Source organism: Nyctereutes procyonoides, unplaced genomic scaffold, assembly GCF_905146905.1.
Source record: "Nyctereutes procyonoides isolate TBG_1078 unplaced genomic scaffold, NYPRO_anot_genome, whole genome shotgun sequence".
NCBI classification, from domain to species: domain Eukaryota; kingdom Metazoa; phylum Chordata; class Mammalia; order Carnivora; family Canidae; genus Nyctereutes; species Nyctereutes procyonoides.
This window is the reverse complement of record NW_026575140.1, coordinates 46,585,200-46,603,873: the sequence shown is the minus strand read 5'-3', so window position 1 is coordinate 46,603,873 and position 18,674 is coordinate 46,585,200. Positions and strand designations below refer to the sequence as shown.

General features: G+C 39.4%; 1 protein-coding gene and 1 pseudogene across 1 annotated transcript; one reads left to right on the top strand and one right to left on the bottom strand.

Moving 5' to 3' along the window:
• Positions 1–250: 250 nt before the first annotated feature.
• LOC129497324 (T-complex protein 1 subunit delta-like) lies at positions 251–4,333 on the bottom strand (annotated as a pseudogene).
• LOC129497323 (protein MIS12 homolog) lies at positions 1,419–3,364 on the top strand. The gene has a single exon (XM_055306143.1). It carries the CDS (start codon positions 1,592–1,594, stop codon positions 2,210–2,212), a length of 621 nt encoding a protein of 206 aa, XP_055162118.1. The 5' UTR covers positions 1,419–1,591; the 3' UTR covers positions 2,213–3,364.
• Positions 4,334–18,674: the final 14,341 nt, after the last annotated feature.

Genomic DNA, 18,674 nt, shown 5'->3' with positions numbered 1-18,674 from the left:
CTGGAGAATGATATTAGAAGCCAAAATATGAACAATAGGTATAATTGATTTTCTTTTGAAATCGAACATTTAATATTTTAATCAAGTTCTATCAATACAATTTTTCAAGCAAGTGCCAACTGGAAGACCAGGCCTAGGGTTTCGTAAAGGAAACAAATCTTCCAAAGAGCAAGAACACCAAGGTGATCTTCTACTCCACTAACGCATTGTTAGTGGCCACAACAGCACCAGTTGACCAGTGTTAATCTGATTACCGAGTGTTTACCACATCATCAATTTTCAGAATGCTCCAGATGGTTTCAGTTGCTAGAGTCAGTGCACTGACTGAAACCAACAAAGGCTGGACAACCAGTTCCTCCAAAATGTTGGAAATACCACCCTTTCAGACATTAATGCCGGACATTTTTTCTCCTTGGGCATGTCGGTTTCTTTTGTTATTGTAGAAATGGGATTCAGACCAGCATTTTCAGCTAGTGTAGATGGAATGACTTCCATAGCATCTGCAAAAGCACGAATGCAGTAGGATTCCATGCCACTCAATGTTCGTGAATATTCAGTTAACCGCAGGGCCAATTCTATCCCTGGAGCACCACCTCCTGCAATAAGAGCTCTCTTCTTCACTAAACAGTGAATAACACATAGGGCATCATGAATAGAGCGCTCAGCTTCTTTAATCACCAATTTGTTAGATCCACCAACAACAATTCTGTTTTTCCCCGGGCTTGTACAGCCTGTAATCTTAAGCAGTTTGCCAGAACCATTTAAATTGACCTCCTCAGCTAACTCAGCTGATCCCAGCATGTCAGCAGTGAATTGGTCAATATGAGAGCACCTGGCTTGGTTCCAATTGTCTTAAAAATGAATTCAGTGTCTTCTCTTTCAATATCCTTAACCACCATAATCTTCATCTTGTTCAGGAAATGTAATGCAAGATCACTAAGAGCATCTCTCAGGATAGATTTCTGTATGAGGAGGACATTACATCCTGTTTTTTAATTTGCTTCACTAAATTGAGAATATAGGCTCTCTCCTCCCGAAGCACTTGATCCATCTGGACGTAGTCAGAAACTACAATTTGATTATCCATATCCATTTTGGGAGCAGATAAGCAAAACTGAATAAGCCCAATCTTAGCCTTTTCAACGCTGGTTATGCCAGAATTTGCCACCTTCTGAGTAAGTACCAGCCCTTCTACCAGCTCACAGTCATCAATTGTCCCACCAAGTTTCTTAACTATTTTAATGTCTCTAAGATCTACACTAGTGGCGGTGGCTGGGTCAATCACTTTCATCACTGCATTTACACTCATTGGAGAAAGCAGACTTGAATACTGAGACACAACCTTTGAGTTCAAGGAAGTGGTAGCACTATTTAATAAAGTTTCGCTGTCACTCAGTTCCACAGGTCGAGACATGTCAGTCAAGATTTCTATACCCTGGTTGGCATCCAGGAAGCCAGTGGCCCTGCCTCTCCGCAGCTGCAGGCGCTGGTTTAAAGGCGGTGGCGGGAAGCCGGTGCGCGGTTGGTGTTGTCGCCCTTGTGCCCGCTCGGATTTTTCATAGTCAGAATTAACCAAACAAAATAAGCCAAGATGTCTGTGGACCCGATGACCTATGAGGCCCAGTTCTTCGGCTTCACACCACAAACTTGCATGCTGAGAATCTACATTGCATTTCAAGACTACCTATTTGAAGTGATGCAGGCTGTCGAACAGGTCATTCTGAAAAAGCTAGGTGACCTCCCAGGCTGTGAGATCAACCCTGTCCAGGTTCGTAAATGCACAGAGAGGTTCCTCGGCTTCATGAAGCGATGTTTTGATAACCTTTTTGGCAAAATGGAGCAGCTGTTTTTACAGTTGATTCTGCACATTCCCCCAAACATTTTGCTTCCAGAAGACAAACCCCAGGAGCTGCATCCTTGTAGTGAGGAAGAGTTCCGGCTCCTCCAGGAGGAAATTGAACAGTTACAGGAGAAGTATGAGACCGAATTAGGCACTAAGCAGGCCCTTCTCGCAGAATTAGAGGAACAAAAAATTATGCAGGCCCAACTTAAGCAGACTCTGGTTTTGTTTGATGAACTAAAAAATGCTGGCCGAGATCATGGGACTAGTGATTTCAGGGAAATCCTGGTGTTCCTGGTCCAGAACTCCAGAAAACTACAAACTATTAGGGACACTGTGGAACGGGAAGGCAAGAGAATGAAAATACTGTAATTTCTAAGTAGTGACAGGAACCTGTCAGAAAGTAGAATAGGAAGGGATTGATGTGAATGATATTCTGGTGAACTGAATGTCTTACGGGATTTCATTTATTGGCTCTTTGTTGTACTCCGCACTTCCCTCTGTCTGGCCACACTCTGCTAGGGCATCTACACTACCCTGAACTAATCCTTGGAGCCCATGTTCCCTAGAGACCTCTCACAGGTGGGAAGGGGTCCAGCAGCATGTCACCGGGCACCAGGACTGTAGCAGCAGAGCCCTCCTGGGCTGGTCAGAGAAATCTGTAAAAGCAGTTCCTTGATCAGGGGCTCCTTGTAACCTTGATCCTTCTGACTTATTCTTTGGATGCGATCAAATGAGAAAAAGGTTAAGTGGGTGGCTTCCTTAGGAACCAGCCACTGCATGGCCAGATGGGCGCCGGCACCCGTGGCCTGCTCTCGTACACAAATTGCCTTACACAGCAAGTTAGCTGATGGGAAGAAGCAAATAGAGAAACACCACCGTGTGATCCTTAGTAAAGAGGAGAGAAGTTGTTTTCGTTCCTAAAACAAATGCTTTCTGTGATCATGGTGTTGGAGATGTGGAGCTATTTGCTCTGTGGGAGTGTGGTTGGGAAGACCATGGACACAGAAGAGGCAAGTGTGGCTGGAGTGGAGGGGCAAGCCTAGAACAGCCGGGAGCAAAGTATCTGAACTGACCACTAGGTATTTATGTCATTTTCCTCCCATACTTTAGTTTTGCCTTGTCCCTAATATTTTTAACTTACTTATTCATACTTCTACGCATCAAATATTTAGTACCCACAGTGGGAAATTTTAGCTGCCTCATGCTTGGATTTAGTGGAATCTAATATTTTCTTCTGAAATTAGTCCATGTGAAGTGTTATATCACCCAGAAAAAGAGCAGAATATCAGTAGCTGCTCCTACTGTGTTGCTTACTTTCCGTGTCTTCCAAAAGAACGGGATTTCGAGTTTCTCCTTTATGTAGAAGAGTAGCTCAGGGCGTTAAGACTTGGAATTAAATATTCATAGATTTAAGATGACTGTATTCACCTGGAATCTGTTTATTATCAGAGTCTTTTTTCCAATATATATATATTGTAAAGGCTTTTGTTTTCAATCTGCTGTTATTATTTTAAGTAATCTCTACTCTCAAGGTGGGGCTTGAACTCATGACCCTGAGATCAAGAGTTGTATATTCCAGGATGCCTGGGTGGCTCAGTGGTTGAGCCTCTGCCTTCGGCTCAGGGCGTGATCCTGGGGTCCTGGGATATAGTCCCGCATTGGGCTCCCTGCAAGGAGCCTGCTTCTCCCTCTGCCTGTGTCTCTGCCTTTCTCTGCGTCTCTCATGAATAAATAAATAAAATAAAGAAATCTTTAAAATATTTCATACTCCACCAACTGAGCCAGCCAGGTGCCATGTTTGTAGCTTATTTAAAATTTCCTAGTATAGAGGGGCCTCTGGGTGGCTCAGTCGGTTGAGTGTTGAGCTCTTGGTTTCAGCTCAGATCATGATCTCAGGGTTGTGGGATCGAGCCCTGAGTCAGGATCCGCACCCGATGGAGAGTCTACTTGAAGATTCTCTCTCCCACTGCCCCCTCCCTGCTGACACGTGTGTGCATGCATACTCTCCCTAAAATAAATAAATCTTAAAAAATAAAAAGAAAGATTTCTATACCCTTTTCTAAAGCCTTCTGGAATGACTCAGAAATGATGGTTGGATGAATCCCTTTCTGAAGAAGCTTGGTACAGGAATCTAAGAGCCAGCAATCATGACCACTGATGTGGTGCCATCTCCTGCTTCTATATCTTGTGCCTTAGTGCCTTAGACAGCTCCACCAGCATTCTGGCTGCTGGATGTGACACTTGTATTTGTTTAAGAATGGTGGCACCATCATTTGTAATGAATGGTCACATCGCCTTTTCCATCTTGAATCATTTTATCCATTCCTTTTGGTCCAAGGCTTGTTCTAATAGCATCAGCAACAGCTTTGGCTGCGGAATGTTGCTGAAGCGGATCTGGGCCGGCTTGTCGCGGTCCCCGTAGGCGGTTTTGCTGTGGCCGCCAGTGGCTGCAGTGGGGGTCCCCTCCAGTGGAGCTGCGTTCTCGGGCATGGCCAACTCAGCTGGGTCTCGGTATAATTGATTTTTATTTTTATTTTTTTAAAAATATTTTATTTATTTATTCATGACAGACACACACACACACAGAGTGGGGGCGGGGGGGGGGGAGACACAGGCAGCGAGAGAAGCAAGCTCCATGCTGGGAGCCTGACATGGGACTCGATTCTGGGTCCCCAGGATCACACCCGGGGCTGAAGGCAGCGCTAAATTGCTGGGCCACCCGGGCTGCCCATGATTGATTTTTATAATGAATTTGTATACTGCAAACTTGCTAAACATATTTATTATTTCCACTACGTGGTTTTCTTTCTTTTTTTTTAAAGATTTATTTATTTATTTATTCATGATAGAGAGAGAGAGAGGGGCAGAGACACAGGAGGAGGGAGAAGCAGGCTCCGTGCCGGGAGCCCGACGTGGGACTCAATGCCGGGACTCCAGGATCCTGCCCTGGGCCAAAGGCAGGCGCCAAACCGCCGAGCCACCCAGGGATCCCCCACTACGTGGTTTTTTGTTTTTTTGTACTTTATTTTTTAAAAAGATTTTATTTATTTATTCATGAGAGAGAGAGAGGCAGAGACACAGGCAGAGGGAGAAGCAGGCTCCATGCAGGGAGCCCCATGTTGGACTTGATCCTGGGTCTCCAGGATCAGGCCCTGGGCTGAAGGCAGCACTAAACCGCTGAGCCACCCGGGCTGCTTATACTTTCTTTTTTAACCTAAGTGTATTATCTGTGAAGAAAGACAGTTTTACTTATTTCTCTTCAATCTGGATGTCTTTTATTTAATTTTCTTTCTTCTTTAAGTCTTAGAGGTTCTAAAATATATTGTAAATAAGGATATGTCTTTTTATTACTGAGGAAATTTTTAGGAAAGTATTTAATCTTCACTTTTAAGTATGATGTTTAACTAGAGGTTTTCCATTGATTCATTTTACCTGGGTGATAGCTTAAGAGTTGTCATTATGAATGGATGTTAGATTTTTGTCAACTTTTTTATCAGCTGAGATGATCACATGGTTTCTCTATTTTATTTTATTTTTTTAAATTTTTATTTATTTATGATAGGCACACACACACACACAGAGAGAGAGAGAGAGAGAGAGAGAGAGAGAGAGAGGCAGAGACACAGGCAGAGGGAGAAGCAGGCTCCATGCACCGGGAGCCCGACATGGGATTTGATCCCGGGTCTCCAGGATCGTGCCCTGGGCCAAAGGCAGGCGCTAAACCGCTGCGCCACCCAGGGATCCCAGTTTCTCTATTTTAGATTGTTAATATGGTGAGTTACATTGATTGATTTTCTAATGTAATCTTACACTAATCACTACTAAGTTAATGGCTATGTCCTCCACAAGGCTGCCCTCACTTAAGATGCCAGCCAAACTTTGTGGTCTTTAGGCCACCTGCACTTAGACCAACTGGCTACAAATTCAGAAGGTCCCCACAACCTTCCTCAAGTTCAGTAATTCATGAGAATGACACATTCAATTCAGGAAAACTGTTATTATGAGTACTGCTTTACTATAAAGCATATAGATTAGGACTAGTCAAATAAAAAAGATACAGAGTAAGAAGGTCTTGAATACAGAGCTTCCGTGTTCTCTCCTTCTGAAATCAGAGCATCCAGTTCTGTTTTCAACTTATTTTGAGTTTGAGTTTAATGTTGTCTTTCATTTCTGCTAGCCCAAACTATATTTTATAATTTTCACCATTTTTTATATTTTTTATATTCCCCATATGAATGAGACCATATAATGATTTTCCTTCTCCGATTTCTAATTTTCACTATTTTTTATATTTTTTATATTCTCCATATGAATGAGTCCATATAATGATTTTCCTTCTCTGATTGACTTATTTCACTCAGCATAATACCCTCCAGTTCCATCCACGTATACCCGACATTTTTAAATTCACTTACAGTAAGCATGAACACAGGTGATGATTAGGATGTTTCCACATCTCTGTCAGTTCTGTTGGAACAAGTTGGCAGCCAGCTGCTCAGGGAGTCAGCACCAGAGATTCCATAGCCAGAGCTTCTGAATGTGACTCTGGGGCACAAGCCATTTGTTTGGTAGAACATGGACAAGACTGGATCCTCAAATACAGATTCCATCAAGAAGTGGGTCAATAGCAAGAAGATAAGTTCTAGGACTATTTCCAGTTGTATTTGGTCCAAAGGAAGCTTTAGCCAAGAGGTCTCATAGACTGGTTAAATATATTCATATGATATTGGTCATTAGTCAAGTATCCATGTTCAAACTGGGTAAATTCTAAGAATCAGAGGGGGACCTATGAAATTTTTGCCTGAGATAATAGTTCCAGGCAAATCTGTGTATGTTGTGCTGGTCATGACACCAGCATGCTAGAAGAAGACCATCTAGCACCTCAAATAGTATTCTCTCCTTTCCCAGAAGAGGGCAATATCCAGTGCCCACTTCAGGCTTCTGCAAATTGTGTGTGTGGGAATCACCTCCATTTCTTTTGCAAATTCAGGAAGCCTAAAAGACATCTCAGACTTTTGAGTGTTAAGATCCAGAATGATATTATTTATATTTTAAGTTAGAAGAAAGACCTAGTGTCTTGGTTTCAGATCAAGAGTCTAATAGCCTGAAGCCATTCACATTAACTTTCCTAAGTATCACTTTGCTCATCTGTTAAATGGGGGTAATCTTTCCTGTCTACCCACTCAGTGTTTTTCTGAGTCAAATAAAACAAAGCGGGTTAAAATTCCCCAATGAAGTGCATACTGTTGTCAAAGATAAGAGCCCATTTGGGGACATCACTCGTTCTTGGTATTAGAGCAATTGAAAGGAGGAAGAGGGTGTGTGTGTGTGTGTGTGTGTGTGTGTGTGTACATGCGCATGTGTGTAGGTGTGTGTGGTTGTGAGCTCTGTGGATATCACAGAAAAGACTCAAGCTCTTCAGGTTGAAAGCCTTGGTAGGGGAGGTACTGAGGAAAAGAGAAAGATAGAGATAACAAGGCAGTTCTCCCTAGGACTCCTGGCTCCTGGAAGGACAGTGGAAAAGATGAAGCACTGCAGGAGCCACAAATGTGCAAACAGATGCTCTGGGGTGCCAGTATTTTGTATACTAAGCCAGTGGTATACACCCTGTCCTTGGGATAGAGATCATTCTTTCCTTTTAGGTTTTACAACACATCAGAGAGATTATGGGGGATGATCTGATGCACATTAGGTCCAGAGAACTTCAAAGATAAGAAATGTGCAAAAAAAGACAATTTCAAAGGCCAGGGAAGAAAGAACCAGAAAGCAAGGTTAATAGTAGAAAAATGAGAGGCAAGAAATCCCTTGCTTTGTTTTGGTTCTAAAAATAAAGACTTTTGGATTCCTAACAATAAATTATGAAATAAACTTAAATTCACACTAGAATATCATATTAAATATTGTTATGCAAAATGCTCTGTTTCATTAAAGCTTGTTTTTTTTTAAAAATTATTTAGGCAGAGACAAATTGGGAAGTTCCAGCCATTGCTGAAGGGAGAGGCAGATTGCATTTAAATATTCAATACACTCTTTTTGAGGATATCAATTTCTTTCTTCTTTAATAATAAAGTTTTAATTATCAGTTTAAGTATGCCCTACGTAGATTTTTTTTCTCCTTCATCATGTGGAAGAAAAGTCATTAGAACTTAAAAGAATCAAAGCTTGGAGAGAGCAGGGTCTGACAGGCATTCACAGCAACAAAAAGAAGAAATTCCTCAAGCAACACTGCTCAGAGCCTGGAAATTTAAAGTTTCTAAACCAAGATCTTCTGAAACCATGGAACTGAAGTTGCAGGAGGCATTTACTACCTTGATAGACTTTATGACAAATTTTAAGAAAAATGTGGAGGAAGGAAGATTGGACAGGGGAGCACTGTAGCCAAAGCCTGATCTTAAAGCTTTGGAATATATTAAGTGATGACTGACAGACTAATAACAAGAATTTATTGAGTTCTTATTACCTGGCAAGCTCTGTTCTGTGTTCTTTATATCCATTATCCATTGGTTTATCACAACTACTCCAGGAGGTTTATCTATAATTGGCACCATTTTAGCAGATGAGAAAATTAAGTCTTATGGAGGGCAAGTAAAATTTCTAGGTCCACAGAGATAGTAAATAGTAGTTCCTGAGATTAGGAACCCAGAGGCCATATTGTTAACCACAGTGATAAGCTGTCTTCCATGACAAAAACTTAGAGAACATGAGAGGATACGTTTGATTTGTTATATTTAAGTCTGTCTTGAAGGAGGAGGCAAGATGGAGGAAGAGTATGAGTCCTTATTTCATCTGGTCCCCCAAATTTAGCTAGATGACTTTCAAACCACCCTGAACACCTATGAATTCAACCTGAGATGTACAAAAAGAATAATTGGAATGCTATGGAGAGAAAAAGTGGTCCTTTCTCAAGCCATTCTGCACTGGACAAAAATGACTAGAAGGAAGAATTCACCACAAAAGAAAGAACCAGAAGCAATACTCTCTGCCACAGACCTAATGGATATGGATTTAAGTACCATGTCAGAGATACAATTTAGAAGTACAGTTATAAAATTACTGGTGGCTCTCGAAAAAACCATAAAGGACTCTTAGAGATTCTCTTACTGTAGAAATGAGATCTAATCAGGCCTAAAGTAAAAAATACTTTAACTGAGATGCAGTCTAAACTGGATGCTCTAACAGCTAGGGTTAATGAGGCAGAAGAAAGAGTGACATAGAAGACAAATTGATGGGGAAGGAAGCTGAGGAAAAGACAGAAAAACATCTAAGAGCCCATTAGGAGAGGCTCTGGGAATTAAGAGATAATTTGAGAAAGAATAATGTTCGTCTTATTGGGATACAGAGGGTGTGGATACAGAGGACCAGAAGGTATGTTTGAACAAATCATAGCTGAGAAGTTCCCTAATCTGGGGAAGAAAATAGGCACACACATCCAAGAGATAGAGAGGACCCCCTCCCTCCATCTACAAAAAGCAATCAACACTCTGACATGTAAGAGTGAGGCTTGCAAATTTCGGAGATAAAAAAGAAAATCCTAAAACAGCTTGAGACAAGAGATTCCTAGCTTACATGGAGAGAATATCAGACACAACCTCTCCAAAGAGACCTGGCAGGCCAGAATAGGCTGGCATGATATATTTAGGGTAGTAAACAAGAAAAACATGCAGCCAAGAATATTTTATCCAACAAAGCTGTAATTCAGAATGCAAAGAGACATAAAGATCTTCCAGGATAGACAAAAACTGAAATAATATGTATCCCCCAAAGCAGCTCTGCAAGAAATATTAAGAGGGACCCTGTAAGAGGAGGGAGCCCAAAGAAACAATATGCAGAAACAGGGACTGAATAGGTAATACTATAACACTAAATCCATATCTTTCAAAGTTACTCTGAATGTGAATGGGCTAAATGATGCAGTAAAAAGACACAGGGTGTCAGACTATGACCAAAAAAGCAAGACCCATCTATATACTGTGTACAGAAGACTAATTTTAGACTTAAGGATATCCTTGGACTTAAAATGAAGGGGTAGAGACCCATTTACCATACAATGGTAAAACTCTTTTCTTTCCTCAAAAAGAAAGCTGAAGTAGTAATCTTAATATCAGATAAATTAGATTTTAAACCAAAAACTGTGGTAAGAAATGAAGAGGGACACTATATCATACTTAAAGGGTCTATCCAACAAGAAGATCTAACAATTATAAATATTTATGCTCCTAATGTGGGAGCAGCCAATTATATCAACCAATTAATAATCACAATAGAGAGACATTTGGTGATAATATAATTATGAGTAGGAGACATCAACACAACACTCTCAGCAAAGGACATATCACCTAAGCAGAAGATCACCAAAGAAACAAGGACTTTGAAAGACACACTGGACCAAATGGATTTCACAGATATATATATATATATATATATATATATAACATTCCAACTTAATACAACAGAATACACATTCATCTCAAGTGTACATGGGACTTTCTCCAAAATAGACCACTTACAGGATCACAAATCAGGTCTCAACTGATACTAAAAGAGTGGGATTATTCCCTGCATATTTTCAGACTGCCATGATTTCAAACTAGAACTCAATCACAAGAAAAAATTTGGGAGGAACTCAAACACTTGGGGTTAAAGAGCATCCTACTAAAAGATGACCTGAGTCAACCAGGAAATTAAAGAAGAATTAAAAAGATTCATGGAAACTAATGAAAATGAAAGCACAACTGTTCAAAATCTTTGGGATACAGCAAAGGTGGTCATAAAAGGAAAATACATCTCAATACAAGCCTCCCTCAAAAACATTGGAAAAATCTCAAATACACAAGCTAACCTTGCACCTAAAGGAACTGGAGAAAAAAGCAAATAAAGCCTACAGCAAGCAGAAGATAAATAATAAAGATTAAAGCAGAACTCAATGACATACAGACCAGAAGAACCGTAGGACAGATCAACAAAACCAGGAGCTGGTTCCTTGAAAGAATTAATAAGATAGTTAAACCCTCAGCCAGACTTATTAAGAAGAAAAGAGAAAAGTCTCAAATTAATAAAATCATGAAAGAAAGAGGAGAGATTACAATCAATACTAATGAAATATAAATGACCTTAAAAATGTGCTATGAGCAACTATATGCCAACAAACTAGGCAATCTAGAAGAAATGGATGCATTCCTCCAAACCTACAAATTACCAAAACTGAAAGAGGAAGAAATAGGAAACCTGAACTGATCAATAACCAGTGAGGAAATTGAAGCAGTCATCACAAAAACTCCCAAGATTCAAAAGTCCAGGGCCAGATGGCTTCCAAGGGTAATTATACGAAACACTTAAAGAAGAAATAATACCTATTCTACTAAAGCTGTTTTGAAGGATAGAAAGGGAGGGAATACTTCCAAACTCATTTGATGAGGCCAGCATTACCTTAATCCCAAAACCAACAAGGACCCAATCAAATAGAATTACGGAACAGTATCCCTCATGAAGGCAGGTGTAAAAATTCTCACCAAGATTCTAGCCAATGGGATCCAACAGCACATTAAGAGGATTAATCACCACAACCAAGTGGGATTTATCCTTGGGATGCAACGGTGGTTCAACACTCATAAAACAATCAATGTGACAGATCACATCAATAAATGAAAAGACAAGAACCATATGATCCTGTGAATAGATGCAGAGAAAGCATTTGACAAAATACAGCATCCATTCCTGATTAAAACTCTTCAAAGTGTAGGGATAGAGGGAACATTCCTCAGTATCATAAAAACCATCTATGAAAAGCCCAGAATGAACATCATTATCACGAGGGTAAAACAGAGCTTTCCCTGAGGTCAGGAACACAACAGGGATGCTCACTCCCACCACTTTTGTTCAGCATAGTACTAAAAGTCCTAGCCTCAGCAATCAGAAAACAAAAAGAAATAAAAGGCATTCAAATTGGCAAAGAAGAAGTCCTCCTGCTTCACAAAAGGCTCCACCTCAAGATTGCTAGAACTCTACAGCAATTCAGCAATGTGGCAGGATACAAAATCAATGCACAGAAATCAGAGGCTTTTCTATACACTGACAATGAGACTGAAGAAAGAGAAATTAAGGAATGAATCCCATTTACAATTGCACCCAAAAGCATAAGGTACCTTGGAATAAACCTAACCAAAGAGGTAAAGGATCTGTACTCTTAAAAACTATAGAACACATGAAAAAAATCAAAGAAGACACAAAGAGATGGGCAAAGATTCCATGCTCATGGATTGAAAGAATAAATATTGTGAAAATGTCTACACTACCCAGAGCAATTTACACATTCAATGCAATCCTATGAAAATACCATGAACTTTCTTCACAGAGCTGGAACAAATAATCCTAAGATTTGTCTGGAATCAGAAAAGATCCTGAATAGCCAGAGGAATGTTGAAAAAGAAAACTAAAGCTAGGGACATCACGATGCCTGACTTCAAGCTATATTACAAAGCTGTGATCATCAAAACAGTATGGTACTGGCACAAACAGACACATAGATAAATGGAACAGAATAGAGAATCCAGAAATGGACCCTCAGCTCTATGGTCAACTAATATTCAACAAAGCAGGAAAGAATATCCCCTGGAAGAAAAGACAGTCTCATCAATAAGTGGTGTTGGGAAAATTGGACAGCCAAATGTAGAAGAGTGCAACTGGATCATTTTCTTTTATCATACAGAAAGATAAACTCAAAATGCTTGGAAGATCTAATGGGAGATGAGAATCCGTCAAAATCCTAGAGGAGAGCACAGGCAACAACCTTCTTGAACTTGGCCCTAGTAACTTCTTGCAAGATACACCTATGAAGGCAAGGAAAACAAAAGCAAAAATGAACTATTGGGACTTCATCAAGATAAAAACCTTCTGCACAGCAAAGGAAACAGTTAACAAAACTAAAAGGCAGCCTACAAAATGGGAGAAGATATTTGAAAATGATATATCAGATAAAGGGCTAATATCCAAGAGCTATAAGAAACTTATCAAACACCCAACAAACAAACAGTCCAATCATGAAATGGGCAAAAGACATGAACAGAAATCTCACAGAGGAAGACATAGACATGGCTAACAAGCACATGAGAAAATGCTTTGCATCGCTTGCCATCAGGGAAATACAAATCAAAATCACAATGAGATACCACCTCACACTAGTGAGAATGGTGAAAATTAACAAGACGGAAAACAACAAGTGTTGGAGAGGATGTGGAGAACAGGGAACCCTCTTGCACTGTTGGTGGGAATGTGAACTGGTACAGCAACTCTTGAAAACAGTGTGGAAGTTCCTCAAAGAGTTAAAAAGCAATTGCACTACTGGGTATTTACCCCCAAAGATACCGATGCAGTGAAACACTGGGATACCTGCATCCCAATGTCTATAGCAGCAATGTCCACAATAGCTAAACTGTGGAAGGAGCCATGATGTACTTCAACAGATGAATGGATAAAGAAGATGTGATCTATATACACAATGGATTATTATTCAGCTATCAGGATGGATACCTACCATTTACTTTGACATGAATGGAACTGGAGGGTATTATGCTGAGTGAAATAAGTTAATCAGAGAAAGACAATTATCATACAGCTTCACTCATATGTGGAATATAATAAGAAATAGTGAAAAAGATCCTAAGGGAAAGGAGGGAAACTGAGTGGGGAAAAATTAGAGAGGAAGAAAAACCACAAGAGATCTTTAACTCTGGGAAACAAAGGGTTGCAGAAGGGGAGGTGGATTGGGGGACATGTTAACAGGCATTAAGGAGGACATGATGAGATGAGCACTGGGTGTTATACTATATATTGGCAAATTCAATTTAAATAATATATATATAAAAGAAAAACAAGAGAACTGGGCAAAAAAATCTGTCTATATCATGCCATCTTTAGATATATGTTATAGTCAAAATCACTTATGGATACATACATTAACAAAGTTTATTTTAAAAATAATAAAATTCATATACTCAATCTAATCCTATAGCAAATGAATCTATTACTTTGGATCTTGAAGCAAGTGCTGGTTTTGGATTCTTTAATATTTTATTTCAGATTTTTGAATCAGTATTTGTGATATTAGCCTATAATTAGTCTGTAATACTCCTTTTCTATGGTTATCAGATTTATATCAATGTTATATTTGCTTCATAAATAATTTAAATATTTGTGTTCATCAGTTAGAACAATTTATTTAGCGTTAGAACTATCTGTTATTGAAGATTTGGTGGAACTCACCTATGAAAGCATTGAGGCCTGATGCTGTGTGTGTGTGTGTGTGTGTGTGTGTGTGTTGGAGTGTAGAATCTGGATGATTTTCTATATTTATTTTATTAAAATTAATCTATTTTGGGCACCTGGGTGGCTCAGTTGGTTGAGTGTCTGCCTTTGGCTCAGTTCATGATCCTGTGCTGTGTTCCTGGTTCAGGGGGAGCCTGCTTCTCCCTTTCCCTCTGCTTGTCCTCTCTCTCAAATAAATAAATAAATAAATAAATAAATAAATAAATAAATAAATAAATAAATAAATAAATAAATAAATAAAATCTTCTTAAAAATTAATCTATTTATGGCAGCCCCGGTGGCGCAGCGGTTTAGCGCCGCCTGCAGCCCGGGGTGTGATCCTGGAGATCCAGGATCGAGCCACATCGGGCTTCCTGCATGGAGCCTGCTTCTCCCTCTGCCTGTGTCTCTGCCTCTCTCTTCGCTCTCTCTGAATGAATAAATAAATAAATATTTAAAAAAATTAATCTATTTAAACTTTAATTTCCTGAGAAATTATTTCACTTTTTCTTTTGTAATGGTAGTCAATTTTAAGATTTCCTCTGTCAGTTGTTTTATACACACATGCTTCTATTCTTTCTCAATGTTAATGGTTTATTTATTTGTTAATGTATTAATTAGAGGTGATTTCTTTCTCCTTTTAAAACATAATTAGTTTCTGATTGTGTGTTCAAACCTCTTCCCTTTCACTTATGTAAGTATTACTTTTTTGTTATTTTCCTATATTTTTAATTAGAAAGGTAAGTTATTCATGTTCCATCTCTTACTTAAAATGAAGAATTTTAGAAGGTTCAAGAATGTGGAAGAAAACAAGTTTGTTTCTGATGTGAAATTCTTGGTGGAAGAAATGACTACAGGACTATTAAGTACAAGAATGTCTAATACATTATTTATTAAATAATTAATTTAGTTTGTTAGATTGACTATGTTGTAACCTCCTCTGTGACTCTCAAATCCTCAGTAAACGTCTCTACATTTAATTGGCTTATGTATTAGTGTTTTGGAAAAAGCATGTTAAGTGTCACTTAAATTAAGGATGTTAAATTCCATGGTCAGTATGTCAGAGGGCAGAGGGAAGCAAAGAAATTAAAACGATAGATAAACTACAGAGGAAGTATTCTGAAAGAACAGAAACCAGAAGGGGGGGAAATCATGGGAATTCACCAAAATGTTGAGAGCTGAGCATTGGACTTTGCAGAATAAGATAGAGGATGGAAGGATTTTTACTTGATTATTAAAAGTACTTGGTGACCTCGTGGAGACATCTAGGTTACTAGGTCATGCCTTGCACAAACCCTTCACTGTCTCCAAAATGGGAAGTGTTATTTATGTTTCTATATTCATGGTGTTGAGATTAAAAGTCCATAAAAAATCTAATCCTGGCAATCTTGCCACCAATTCCACATTCTCTTAGTGGATGTCTGAGCTATCTCCTGCCAACTACAGGAGACTAAGGGACATTGTAAGCTACATGAGAAATTATCATTTATCAGTAATTCTGAGGAGATTCCATATAATTGGGAGTTTAAAAGAGGCTCTTTGGTAATAGCAAAGTAGAAAAGTACTGGTGTATTTTTCTTCTAATTACTCATATCTCAGTTCAGTTATTTAAAAAAAAAGAAAAGTGCTGTCCCTCTGAGCCTATATACAGTTTTTCTACTTATCGATGTCCTGTTTTATCATCCTCAGTATTAGTTCCTATTAACATCCTATATCCCTACATGATACGTGGAAATAAAGATCTGATCTGTCAGAGGGGCTAATTGCAATTATCCTAACAAGCATCACCCACTGTCCTCTCTGCTGCTTCCTCTTGGCCCCAGCTCTTAGGCATTAGTTGCTTGCACAAGATTGTTCCAAAGCCATTGCCAGAAAGGTAAGCCAACTAGTACTTGGTTCCAGAGGCTTGATTACTACCCAATGCTTCTTGTAATAAATCACTGCTCAGTATCTCTGATGGGCCTGCTACCATGCAGGTCATCTCCCTGACCTTACCTCAAGTCAAGACATGGAACCCCCTGAAAGCCTCTGACAAAGGAACAGGCATTGCTCCATACCCATTTTCCTGCGCCATAATTCTCCCAAACACATTTTTATACTTCTCCTAATTTGCAACTAACTCACATCCAACCCCTCTGGATATACTTTCGAGGTCATTTCTTCCACGTTTGTATGCACAGGAAAGTGTAATTACCTTGAATCCTAAGTTCTTAGAGATGTATATCTAGTGCCTAGGTATTTCAGTTGGTGAACGCCTTTTCTTTGGCCACGAATCCAGGCTGATCTCAAATTTGTTCTTTCTTTTCACTAGGAAGAATTTAGTTGCATTTTAGGAATGAAGTCTGTTTTATAAGAATCCAGTCTTGAATTGTAGTTCTAGCTCTATTATGGATGTGGAATATGATTCTGACTGTCTTTAAAATGAGCATTAAAACCTGATGGGTACCAAGGTCTGCTTTCACTGTGAGATCTCCCCATCAGCAGGACATTCCATGGGATCTGCATGCTAAGATCATGAAAATGTTCTTCTGTGTATGCCTCTTAAGTGCTTTATTGACTGGTTTTAAGATTGAGTCTGCAATCCACCCAGTATGGCCATTTTTTTGTTGTTATGGTTTATGGTGAAGGTAAGGATCAGACTTGCCTGACAGTATGGAAATGTCTCTGACTTGCAGGTCCAAAGTCTCCACATAGATGTCTGACTGTCTCAGCAACATATATTAAAAGAATATTAATTTTGCCACTGTACTGAGTGATGCTTATATCATAAATTAAGTGATAATATACTCACATATCTAATTCTTGGTTCTATTTTGTTCCATTGGTCAGAATATCTATCCTCATACCACCAATTTACTGCTAAACAAGTATTGCTTTACAATAGACCTTGATATCTACAAGAATTATTTGGTTTTGCTCTTCAAAATTACCTTGATTATTCTTTGTCCTTTATATTTCTATATGAATTTTAGAAATGACTTGTCAGTTTTACAACCACACATGTACACAACTTCTGGGAGTTTGATTGGGATTGTTTTGAATCTGTAGATTAATATGGAATGATGGCCCTGCTTTCGTGCTGCCCTGTTTCATATAAACAAACCTTTAGAAAAGACAGTTTAAAGCAGAGGCACTGCATATATTTGTTTATAGACCCATTAGTACACCAGGACTGTGAGCTCATTAAGATAAGCAGACAAAAAAACCATGTGGCTTTATAAACAGCTTGTGCTGACTGTACATGGCTGCCCAAGACCCTGCCTGCTGGCTTTTTACTTTTGTCCTTTTATTTTCTTCATTTGCCAAACCATTAGGGGGATTTGGAGATTGTATTGTTTCAATGAGAACTCTGAATTTGAACCCCAGAGCAGGCCCCCCAAAGCCATTTCAGAATCCCTATTGGAAATATTTCATTGTTGCCGTTGCCTTCAAACCATTTAAAAGCAGTTTATGGTAAAAACAGAAAAAAAAGCTCAGCCCATGCATCAAGGAGCAAGACATATTATAGTTATCTTTAAGAGAGGTAGCAGAAAGAAACTTAACAGAGCATACATACCCTTCCTTGCAAATGATCTTCTGAGCTATGCTCTCTACTTTCCCAGATTGTTACTTTTCCCTTGCTAGACTGGCAGATTGCCTGGCCACAAAAATGCATTTGGAACATCATGCAGGCCAAACAAACAGGAGTTAATGGGAATAGAGATGGAGGAGGACCCAGTAGTCACACACCTTTATCCCTAAGGTCTTTGCCCTTGAAAAAGAGGCAGCAAAATGCTTCAGCAATCAGATTTGCCCTCCACTCTCCCTGCCTGCAGAACATCCTCACAATGAAAAATGATTTGCACAAGTAATCTCTGCAGGGTACACAGTGCATGGGCGAGATCTATCTGAATGTAGGGCATAATATTTTACCTCCAACTTTAAATTCTTTTCAAGCATTAGAAGTTGAAATACTTGCATAATGAGTTATCACGTACTTAAACTCAGATTCTGTCATTAACATTCTATGTTGTACCACATATCTATCCATCTATCTTCACATTCTACCCACCTATCAAATTAGCCTGTTGTTGCTTTACAAAACTAATAGACATTAAGGAATCACCTTTCTGGCAAAATAAAGTAGCAGGGATTGACTAAAACAATGAAAAAGTGGACACACATGAAATATTTTTTAATGATTTTATTTATTTATTCACGAGAGGCACAGAGAGAGAGGGAGAGAGGCAGAGACACAGGCAGAGGGAGAAGCAGGCTCCATGCACGGAGCCTGATGTGGGGCTCGATCCTGGGTCTTCAGGATCACACCCTGGCCCAAAGGCAGGCGCTCAGTCGCTGAGCCACCCAGGGATCCCCAAACATGAAATATTTTTAAGGCACTCTGGAAGGCAGCATGGAATAATGATCTCTAGGATATATAAAACAAGGAGATGAGCTCTACAGTAGACCTAGGTTACTACCCCAAGGATGTTTCCAGGCTGCAATGCAAAATGACAGAAACCAGACTGAGACTGGCTAAGACTCTGCATTG

Bases quoted from the DNA above. Each gene is read 5' to 3' on its own strand.
- LOC129497323 (XM_055306143.1), top strand. From the start codon at position 1,592: ATGTCTGTGGACCCGATGACCTATGAGGCCCAGTTCTTCGGCTTCACA.